Here is a 12,210-nt window from a genome sequence, read left to right as displayed (position 1 = left end):
GTTAATACAAATACAGCTGTTCATTGTTTGTTCATGTTAACAAATACAACCTTTGATTTTATTAACGTTTTAGTAAATGTTGAATTAATATTAACTAAGATTAATACATAATGAAAAATTATTGTTCATTCTTAGTTCATGTTAACTAATGAACCTTATTGTAAAGTGTTACCGATATTTTATATTATTTCCTTTACAAAAAGGGCATTTCTCCTCCTGATTCTGCTCTATTCCCATCATAAATCATTTTTTTTGTTTACTCTAAACATAGCTTAATTTTCATCATAAATGCCCTTAATAAAAAGGAAAGATTATTAATAAAAAAAAAATAAAAAAAGCACACTGAAAAAAATGATGCCATTCAGGCTTAGGACTGTTTCAGAGGAGCTTACTGATTTGCAATAGAGCGCACGGACCCCTAGTGGAAGTCATAGGTATGTTTGGGCAAGGAGAGCCATTGAGAAGATGTATAAGTGGTGATATCGTGACGCGCTCCATTCAGTGCGAGCCGAGTGAGAGCAAAGGAGGTTCTCCACATCTAGGACTCTGCTTTACACCAACTCTGCCAGCCGGAAAACTAATGCAATGGATAATACTTGTAAGTACTTGCACATTAAAAATTATATTTACAATGTTAAAATATATTTTCAATGTTAAAATACTACTAAGTTATATTTGTATAATCTTTAAATGGAAAATTACTGGATAAATGCATCCATTTAATTTATAAATCATTAAAAACATGCTTATAAGGCTATTTGTAAAATAAAGGCTAAATGTGCTGGATTACAAACAATTTTTTTTATATAATGCTTATTGTGTGTATAGTTCACAGTAAAGGTTGAGAACAACTGGGATCATCACCGAGCAGCAAAGGGCTTTCCCTGTTCCTGGAGATCCTCATAGTGCCACCTGTAAAGCTAAAAGGCTGCCTATGTACTGGCTGATTATGCGCAAGGAAAAATAATCAGTTCTCTGACATTTGTGGAGAAGTAGGTGTGCGCTTTTGGCACCATGGAGGACATCCTTTGGTCTTTCAATGAGTCAACTAGAAACTCCAGCGTCACCAATGAAACTTACGGCGTGAACCCCCTGAAGCGGAACGAAGAGGTGGCAAAGGTGGAAGTTACTGTACTGGCCTTGGTGCTCTTCCTGGCACTCGCCGGTAACCTTTGCGTCCTTATTGCAATCCACACAGCCAAGCACAGTCAATCTCGCATGTATTACTTCATGAAGCACCTCAGCATCGCAGACTTGGTCGTGGCTGTCTTCCAGGTTCTTCCTCAACTCATCTGGGACATCACATTTCGCTTTTATGGACCAGACATACTGTGCAGGTTGGTGAAATATCTTCAGACCGTTGGGATGTTCGCCTCAACGTACATGCTGGTCTTGATGTCCGTAGACAGATGTATGGCAATCTGTCAGCCACTCCGTTCTTTACACAAGCGAAAGGACCGTTGTTACGTAATTTGTTCGTGGGCACTAAGCTTACTTTTCAGCATCCCACAGGTTTATATATTCTCCTTACGGGAGGTGGGTTCAGGAGTATATGATTGCTGGGGAGATTTCGTGCAGCCTTGGGGAGCGAAAGCCTACATTACATGGATTAGTCTGACAATATACATCATACCAGTGACCATTCTGAGCGTCTGCTACGGACTTATAAGCTTTAAAATATGGCAAAACTTTAAAAGGAAGACGAAGAAGGACCCGTGTATCACTCTCACAACCAAAGCATCGAAAAGCAGCGCGCTCACGCGGGTCAGCAGCGTCAAACTTATTTCCAAGGCCAAAATCACCACTGTTAAAATGACCTTTGTCATCGTACTGGCTTATATAGTGTGCTGGACTCCGTTTTTCTCCGTACAGATGTGGTCAGCATGGGATCCTGAAGCACCAAGGGAAGGTAAGTTTCTTGAACAGTTTGATAAGCGTTTTATCTGTAGGCCCGCAGATGCGAAATTGATTACATGGAGACGAGGGAGGGCTCATTGTTATGGGTAATTTATGGCATCGGTGAGGGAAGTTCGATTAACAATTGGTTAGTCTGGGGATTTTTCATTTTATTGCTATTTTGGGGAAGTTACAAAAAGTTTTCCCACCCCAATTTTGCTTCTCTGGATCTACATTTCTTGAACTTATAGGCTACAGTAGCCTAGGTCTAGTGTAAAAAATACTTTTTTGATATTCTTATCTATCTATCCATCCATTCATCCATCTCATGAAAATGCGTCTCTATATCACGCATTGTTAATCGTGCAATTTATACGCGTGCGTATGATACGCAGTTTTCGCGTGCATTTGATACGCACTTTATTGCGTGTAATACACACGCACCCCACACCACTACTAAACCTACTCTAAACCTACCCATGCGTATGTATCCTGTGCACGTAAAAATTAATTGTCCCGTTTTATATAGATAGCGGTTGCTATCTATCTGTTAGTGATATGTATTAGAGTTTTTTTATTTTATAATATGCAACTTTTTAATGGTAAGATTAATAATAATTAATAATAATATAGCATTAATAATAATAATAATAATCACAAGTGTTTTTTTCATAAACTTAATAGGCCTAAATCATAAAAACATAAAATGAAATTTAAAAAATAAGGTCGATATTTGCAAAATATCAGTTAAAGGGATACTCCACCCAAAAATGTTGTTGCAAACCTGTTAGTTTCTTTCTTCTGCTGAACACAAAGGAAGATATTTTGAAGAACGATTGGAACCACACAGTTGTTTGGCACCATTGACTTCCATAGTAGAAAAAAAATACTATGGAAGTCAATGGTGCCAAAGTTCCAATCGTTCTTCGTTCTTTGTGTTCATCAGAAGAAAGAAACTCATACAGGTTTGCAACAACTTGAGGGTGAGTAAATGATGACAGAATTTTCATTTTTGGGTGGAGTATCCCTTTAACAAATGAAAAATAGATCAAATAAAGAAAACTTAAATATATATTTTTAAAGTAGCCAGCAATCTCGATGGCAAAAAGTGTCTCAATCTACCTGAATTCACCCTACCTCACTAATTAAACAAGGGATTCTAGCCTATACACTATAGGCTCAGTATAACGTCAGTTTGTTGCCCAATTAGGAAGGCTGTTCGCTATTGGAAGTTCCCTTCATAAGGTCTGTAACTTTACATAAAGAAACTTTCCCCATCTCACTTTCTAGACTGATTTATTTTCATCTACCATACTTGAACATGCTAAGCTATTCTCACGTTCACATGGTTTAAAGTTTAATATACAATTATCAGTCTGGTACTACACAGTTAAGATATAGCTAGCTGACAAAATTAAAATGGTAGCCTAATTAGTTCATGTGAGATGGTTTCTGACCATGACTATTGTCTTCTTTCAAGTGTTCTTTTCAACGCACAAGAAAAGAAGCTGGTTTTAATTCATTGTAATTCATTGGATGAGATGAATAAGGTTCTATCAGTCCAGATCTAGGATTGCTTTGGTGGGCATTTTACTTTTAAATCACTACAGATGTACTCCGCTATAAACAGCAAAGCTATAAAGACCGGCCTCGGGGAAACATTAATATTCAGAAGAGCTACACTGCTTAAATCATGACCGTCTGCAGTATGAGAAATCACCCACCCAAACAAACAAACAAACTGGTGATAAATAACAGTTGTTTTGAATAAAAGCTTGATGCTGCTATATGACATTAAGACTGTACATTATATGATGAAATTCATGTGCTCGACAAATTATTTACAAATAGTCATTTTGTTTTTACATGCACACAAAATCCAACTTTTCAGTACGAAAGACATTCAGGAACCCTAAAACTTTTGAGCTTACCTAAACATTACATTATTTAAAAATAGTAATTGATGGATTTTTAACTCATATGTTTGTAAGCTCAAAAGTTGAATTCATCAGAGTTACAAGGTTACTGCATGGCTTCTCTTATGTGTTTGACAATAAAATGTCAGTGAACAATGTTCTTGCCATGAGATTTACCATGTTTGTCCTGCAATAAAGAGAGTAAGGTCAGGTCACAAGTCGCACACTTCAGAGAGAAAAATTAAATATTATCAGACTCAGAGGAAAGAGAGTGTGAGGTACTGACTTGCATCATGACCTGCTCCACCATACAAAATATATAAGCATGACTATTCACACACCATGGCAAGTTCAGCACAACATTCACAAAGTATAAATATTAAGACGACTCTGAACAGATTTATGCATGAACAGTGGCTGACACACACACACAGCCATAGTGGAATGCAGTTCCTAATGACATTTCCCCAAATGTGTGAAACAATATGTTTCTTTTGGCCAAGACCAATTGATTAGATTAATAACACTGATGAGCTGATGTGTTCAAACCTCAGCTGCAGTTATAGGTTAAATGAAAGCCGAAAACAGCCACTTCTTGTTGAACTTGCATATGTTTGCTTTATTTTCAGGCCGTTTAGTTTGGCAATGTTATTACAGGTTTGGCCGCTAGTTTTGTTCTCATCTCCATGACTCTTACTTGAATTACAAGAGAAAAACAGCTTTCCACTAAGTCTTTCACCTTTTTTGAACAGTAAAACGTTTGGACAAATGACACTCACTGACCTGTATAGGGCTTCTAAAATGAAGTTGCATGGATCTTTTATCTTCATTTTGTAAATACACACTACTGTTCAAATGTATGGGGTCGGAAATATTTTTTAGTTATTATTCAGCAAGGACACTGACCAAATTTGACAGTACAGACTTTTCCAGTGCCAAAAAAAAAAAAAAAAATCCATTTTTAAATAAATTTTGAACTTTCTATTAATCTAATAATCCCTAAAAATGTAGGTTTGCAACATTGATAATAATAAGAAATGTTTCTTAAGCACCAAATCGGCATATTATTTCTGAAGGATCATGTAAGACTGAGGACTGGAGGAATGGCTGCTGAAAATTCAGTTTTGCCATCACAGGAATAAATTATATTTGAAATGAAAATAGAAAAACAGTTATTTTAATTAATAATATTTCACAATATTACTTTTTCCACTGTATTTTTGATCAAATAAATGCAGCTTATAGGTGAATATAGAAAACCTATTTCAAAATGACTTACCGATCCCAAACTTGTTTAAAAGATCAAGTACCTTATAACTATAATAGTGTTTAGTCTGATGAAAAAAAGTAGATCATCTTAGCATCCCAGTTAAAATGCATCCTTAGCTTTGCATCCCAGTTAAAATGTTCTGTAAATCTTATGAAGTGTGCAGAATAAAGCACTTTACAGGCTGGAAACTCTTTTTCATTGCTCCCTATTAAAGAATTTTATTTTCTCTCTGTTCATTGATCTAACTGCCGATAGTACAGAGATGTGCTTGCCCAGTTTTCTCTGACTCCTGTGAGCTCAGCAAAAATAGGAGGTAGAAACTAGCAAACAGAAAAGCAATACTCTTGACTGGAGCCCTATCTGGGTTTGTTGCTTACTCCTTCATTTCTAAATTCAATTTCCTTTACTCTGAGAGACTGAAGGATCAAACGGAGAAACTTTGTGTCTGGATGTTTGATGCGAATGACCACACAAGTGCACAAAAATGTACACTGAAAAACAATTATTGTCAACCTTATTGAATCAATGTGTACAGAACATTATTATGATATTTTTGTGCTCATTGCTCACCGTAAATTGTTTATAATTGCCAAATTTTATTTTCTACTGGTTTGGTCTTGAAAATCTGTGATGGTCATTGTTTGTTGAATATTGGGAATTATGTTGCTTTCACATCCTGATGGAAAATTCCTACTTCCCACTTCTGAAGTCGTGATTATGAGCTCTTCACATTAAGTGCTGTGCTGTCGAGAAGAATAGGAATCATGGAGGACGCCAAGTTTATTCCGATTTCTTGTGGAAATCTTATTTAAGCCAGAATGTCCCATTCGTTGACAACCCTATAAAATACCAGCGCTATTGTTTACATTCACAGCTATCTAGATCTAGAGTTTGTGTCAAATACCGGTACATGCTAGTTTCGCTGTGTATAAATCATAAAATGTGCTTTAAAGGGTTATTCATATATGAAAATAACATTATTCAAGAACCGCTATAAAACCAAACCAATCTCTGTTACCTTAAATTATGTTTATCTCTGTAAAGCTGCTTTGAAACAGTCTACATTGTTAAAAACGCTATATAAATTAGGATGACTTATGTCCAATTTTTAACTAGGAAACACTTATTTACTGATAGCACGTGAAGGCAACATTAGTTGTTCTCCGTTTCTCCATATTCAGACCCTTTTTTTTCACGTGAATGCACATAAATGTGTGGTTTCATAGTATACACTATGTTTTAAGATGTTCTCAGCTTCTTTCTGTTTGCTCAGATTCCCTTTTGCTCTTCTGTAGAGTCTGTGGTGTACTGTCAAGACTGGCAAAACTGATTTTCAAGATATTCCTTTCCTTTGGATGCTTTTCCCACTAGGTGTTTTGTTCCCCCTTCATAGCCTAACCAGCACAACGTCTTTGGTTGTTTCTCTATTCCTGACACAGACATGTCATTTCAAAATGCACCACAGTATATTTTCTGAAAGATTTTTGGGAAAAGGGCTTCGATGGAATCATGGTTCATATATCAGATTCTTCTTTTTACCCTCATGCGTCATCCTTTTCTCAGGAGAATTGATTTATTTCACAGCCCATATACATTAGACCGCAATAGGCATGTCACGTTTAATTTCAGTACACAGTCAGCTCACCACCAGAATACTTATCAGACTTTTGATTACTATCACCTGTATCTCATTTCCTCTTTGCATTACAATAGTATAAGTATGGCAAAGTCATGTCAGTATTCTAATGGTGATTCAGACCATGTTAGTGCTCAGATTTGTGATCTGGTTTTCTATATGCATATTATTTGCAGGTTTGGGATTTTTTTCCCCTCAAGTGTAAATACCTGAACATGGATTGTCAATTTTTGTTTTAAGATATCGATCACATTAGTGAAATTTCGGCAAAATCGTGCAGACTAAAAAGATTCATTGCCAACAGTGTATAGATGTATGAAGCACGGCTCACTTTGAAACCAAGTAGCTTTCAGTTGGTCAACACTTGACAAACTTGAACCCGTTGCAAAATTTCTATTTCTATGGACTGCACATTCTGTATTTCTATTTGCAGTGTTGTGGTACATTTAAATTTGTGGAAACGGTGGTCCATTTTTTCCCCCAGGATTCGTTGATGAATAGAAAGTTCAAAAGAACAGCATTTATTTGAGCATTATAAATGGCTTTACTCCTTGCTGAATAAAAGTATTAATTTCTTTAAAAAACATAATGACTCCAAACTTTTGAACAGTAGTGTATGTCATATTTTGCCATCGGTTTAAAGAAGCTATAACTACTATAACTAACTACTGACTACACACCATGGTTTTCACTTCTACTCATGCCTGAGAACACCTCTTTCCCATGATGATAAAATCCCAGTAATGAATGACCTTGATTGGCTCATTGCTTTAATGTAAATAGGAGCAAAATGAGTTTATCTCAGTCAATCATCTCCTGCTTTCTAGCTTAGCAGATCTTTCAGCATTGTCATGAGCTAGCAAACAATCTGTTGTTTATTCTGTCTATATATGTCTGCTTGTATAAGATCTTTGAGAAGGACAGCTCAGTGACAGATTGCACGATTAAACCACAGTCCACCAACACTGTTTTATTTTTTAAAAAATGAAGTCATCTGACATCATGCTTCTCACATCAATTATTTTTCAATGCCACATAGTGTATTCATATCCCTACAAGATTGGAGATAGTGATAAAGCATGTCTGAGCTTTGGACACTGTGCTGACTGACATCGAAGCTTTTCCTGTTTTCCTTTTTCCTTTCTGGACTTCTAAAGATAAACAGTACTGTGGCACAGGCCCTTATTACTGTAGCCAAAATAAATCGCTTCATTTGCAAATGACTGTTGAATTAATGTCTAATGTCTTCCCAGTGATATGTTTTCATCTTCCCCAGATTGCTGTTGTTCAGTTAGATTTGATCTGTGCTTGCTAATATCAGATCTTAGGGATTGCTCTGTATGAGGGTAAACACAGGACACTATTAACCTCAAATAGCTCTCAAATATCAGTTCGGCAGGAAATATCACTCTTATACTGAAAAATAATAACCCCAATAGTGTAGGATTTCCTTTGAAACAATTTTCACTCTGATTTAAAAAAAAAAAAAAATGACAAAGAAACAGCAAGTAACATTGAATTAAACGTGAATTTTTGAAGTAGAAAGATTGAAATAGTATTTTCTTGTAAAATATAGTCGTTTAATCTTTGTTTTATTTACAACTTGGAAATATTATTGGTAACACTTTACTTACACACTTTAGGGTCCAATTCTCTATTAACAATGACCTTTGCCTCAATAAACTCCAAATACTGCTTATTAATATAGTGAGGTAGATGTTAAGTTTAGGTATTGGTTAAGATTAAGGGATGTAGAATTTGGTCATGCAGAATAAAGCATTAATATGTGCTTTATAAGTACTAATAAACAGACACTATCCTAGTAATATGCATGCTATAAGCAACTAGTTAAAAGTGAGAATTGGACCCTAAACTACAGTGTTACCAAGTATTTTTAATAAATGAATTATGCCTTGTAATCAACCTTATAATGCATTGTTAACCACAGTTATAATACATTATACTACTTATCTATTCATTGAGCACACCTTTAGATAATGCATCAAAACACATAACGAACAACCAATTTCAGATGTAACAAGGAGTCTGCATATATTGTAATGCATTTTAACTTTGGTTACAATTATTTATGATATGATGCAGTATAACCTACAATATGAATACCTTTGCATAAAGGCTTTAAGTATAGTGTTACCAAATTATTATAATTTTTTTTAAACATGTAACACCTATATTTAAAGAAAACTATAATTATACATCTATGTGCATTACATACATTACACACCCCATATACCCACACAGCCACATTTATGCTTATACACCTGCATGGCCACACGTACTTGCATACTCATACCATATGCATACTTACTGTAACAGCCCACATACCTCTATGTTCTTATCCGTCAAAGAAAAATGAGTTAGCTAAGTGGGTAAAAAGGAGAAGGGAGAAGAAAAAGGGAGAAAATTGCCAGTGACACTTAACTTCTATCTCTAAGGATAATACTTGTTCCCAGTAACTTTAACATAACAAGAACTAAAACAAAAAACAAAAGGCAGTAACCATCTTTATTACCGTAACCTGATTGTCGGAAGTACTACAGTTCCTTGTTAAGATAGCAGGCAGTGACTAGTCGAAACGCACAGAGCACACACCTTTTCTTGACGAAGCCCTTAAGAAGTTATAAATCAAGGATTAGGATAAGGATTTTATTGGATGCCACATTTTTACAAATTGCTTGGGTCTATTTGCTCATTTATAAATCAGCTCTTCGAGGGGTAACACATTACTTAGGTCTCTGAGCCAACTCTCAAATATGGGCACCGACTCAGATTTCCACTTCTGTAAAATTGTTTTTTTTGTTAAGATCATAAAACGGCCTGTGATAAACATTTATTTCCTACCAAATTATTTTTTTAAAGTGGTATAACAAAGTCCCCCTATGAAATTGAGGTCATGTGCAATTATTGAACTTATTCATTTTCACCTCTGTGCTTGTGTATGACAAATTAAGAAAATCATTTTAACATTAATGATCCTTATTCATATAATTGAATGTTCTCACTGTATGTTTAATTAATATCCATACAAGGAGACAGCAGAGGCGTATGTAATGTGTAAGTGTGCCATTTCAACAAATAACTATCAGCATCTCCCAAAACATGAATTTACAGTTAAAAATAGATTCCAAAAGGGGATTTTTGCAGTGATGCCATATATTAGTTCCCCAAAGAATCTTTCAGTGAACAGGTTTTCTTAGTGTGAAGAACATTTTTCCGCTAAATGTATACATTTTGTGGAATGGAAATGTGATGGATCATGTTAAAGGTTCTTTATGGAACCATCAATTCCAATAAAGAACCTTTATTTATTGTCAATATTATAATAACATACATTAGACACAAAATTACGAAAGCACTGACAGCACAGAATATTTAACCTAAGGTTAAATCAAGACCACACTGTTGGAATACAATGTGTGTTCTGCTCTTTACATTTAGTTAAAGCTGTTTTTCCCCTCTACAGCAATGCCCTTTATCATCTCCATGCTGCTGGCCAGTCTGAACAGCTGCTGTAACCCCTGGATCTACATGTTTTTTGCTGGCCATCTCTTCCATGACCTTAAGCAGAACCTGCTTTGCTGTTCCACGCTCTATCTGAAGTCCTCACAATGCCGCTATGATCCGGAGCAAGATTCCCGTAAGAGCAACTCCTCCACCTACGTCATCAAAAGTACCAGCAGCCAGCGGAGTATCACCCAGACCTCCGTCACATAAACCAGATGTACCTCAAAACCTTTTGTTTGCTTCACAATTTGAAAGTCAGATGAAGGACAAGAAAGCTAAAATGTAAAGCCACACAAGACTGCAATGCAAGCTAAATGTCACACTCGGTTTCCTTCGGCTGTGTTTTCGTTTGGGAATCATTCAGAATGTCATTTTAATTACTCCACTTCTTTTCAACCCGTATTCTTATCTCTGAGGACATTGAGCATGCAGCAGTCTTCTGTTCCTTACCTTCATGTATTGTGTTTCTAAACATTACAGAGGGATCGTTGTTCGATTCTGACCGTGTTTATATCGCACGTCTTCATCGTTTGAATTGCTATCTAGTTGTGCATACACATTCCGTTTGGCCACACAAATGTGTCACACCAACATTTGCTGTGCTTGATGTAGCTCATGAAAGCAGGATGTGGGGGAATTAGCTCTGATGATTTTGGTACAAAACATAACAGCTGTTATGTGCCGCATAAAAGCTTCGTTCACTGACATAGATCTGTTTAGGAGGAGCAAAGTTTGCATACAGCTAGATGGATTTACACTTGGCCGATTCTCAAGCCACCATATCGGATTTCTGTCGGTCTTAAATGTGTCTTAGAGTGTCCAAGTGTAAATACCCCCGATGTGATGTAAACATGTAAAACCACTGAACCTTAAAGGAATAGTTCGCCCAAAAAGTTTTGAAAATAATTGTCATCTATTACTCAACCTTATGCTTATTCAGAAAAACACAGGAAAGAAAAGCAGTGAAAAGTAATAACATTTTCACTACTTGTTGTCAAAGATGAAGTTGACATACTTTGTACTGAAGACGACATCATTTCATGAGCTGTTTACACGACACCGTTTTCAACAAAAAATGTAAAACTTTTTATGTGTTTTGGCCGGTCAATTACGACGGCGTTTTGGGGGCCTGAAAATGCAAACTTTTGAAAACGGGATTCAAAGTGCAAGTTTTTGAAAATGATAGCGTTATCGTCTCCATGTAAACAACAAAAACGCGACTTTGTGAAAACGGTGACGTCATGCGCATGCGTATTACGTGTTCAGTCTATAGGCGCGTATTGTTTCTTTACAAAGTGACATCGCCGACTACTGGCCTGGCATGAATAATACAGTGTTTTTAGTCGTTTTCGCGGATCCGTGTAATCGGGGATCGTTTTGATAAGTTGTTGTCTGTAGACTACAGGAGGCGTTAAAAGGAAGCAACTGTCACTCGCTACACAAAACAGCTTACAGTACATGCAGATTTGAGAACAAGATGGGCTACTGAGAAATATGGCCAGTTTCTCATTTTTAACTTGATTTGTCCAAATAGATTTTTTTGTTAGTTTGTTTGTTTGTTTGTTTTAAGAACACAAGCACTTTTCATTCTTGGCACATACATGTTCTTGTTACCACTGTTCTTCATCATTTTACATGTAAACTTTACTGTCCAGCCTAGAGGACCACATCTCTTTGCCAAATGTTTCTGCAATGCATCATGGTAATCAAATATGACAAACACCCTATTTGTTTTTAAAAGTGAAGGACTGGTTGTTTACTCCACTTTTATGGTTGTTTGTCTTGTGTGAAAGAGTATTGTAATCAGTAAGATTAAAGTGTTTATTCCACTTACATATTTTGCTTAATATTGCTCTAAATACTTATGATTATGTTTGTTGCTCCATCTTTATAAAATATTTTGAAGAAAACCTGTTTAAGAGGACAAGGAAATTTTACATAATTGTTTACGAGTGCTGCAAGATGAG

The 12,210-nt window shown here is 35.9% G+C and overlaps 1 protein-coding gene across 1 annotated transcript; it reads left to right on the top strand.

Annotated features, from left to right (window-relative positions):
- The first annotated feature begins 449 nt into the window (after positions 1-449).
- On the top strand, positions 450-11,638 carry oxtra (oxytocin receptor a). Its single transcript, XM_056253751.1, has 3 exons — positions 450-598; positions 829-1,909; positions 10,203-11,638. The coding sequence occupies exons 2-3, from the start codon at positions 1,015-1,017 to the stop codon at positions 10,451-10,453; spliced, it is 1,146 nt and encodes a 381-aa protein (XP_056109726.1). The 5' UTR covers positions 450-598; positions 829-1,014; the 3' UTR covers positions 10,454-11,638.
- Positions 11,639-12,210: the final 572 nt, after the last annotated feature.

This window comes from Rhinichthys klamathensis, unplaced genomic scaffold, assembly GCF_029890125.1.
Source record: "Rhinichthys klamathensis goyatoka isolate OS25496 unplaced genomic scaffold, OSU_Roscu_1.1 h1tg000109l_1, whole genome shotgun sequence".
Classification (NCBI taxonomy): Eukaryota; Metazoa; Chordata; class Actinopteri; order Cypriniformes; family Leuciscidae; genus Rhinichthys; species Rhinichthys klamathensis.
Note: the sequence above shows the minus strand (reverse complement) of the source record. Positions and strands in the feature narration are given on the sequence as shown.

Excerpts from the sequence above, each read along its gene's own strand:
- oxtra (XM_056253751.1), top strand. The coding sequence starts at position 1,015 with ATGGAGGACATCCTTTGGTCTTTCAATGAGTCAACTAGAAACTCCAGC. Across the intron at positions 1,910-10,202 it reads TCCTGAAGCACCAAGGGAAG|CAATGCCCTTTATCATCTCC; the intron begins GTAAGTTTCTTG and ends TCCCCTCTACAG.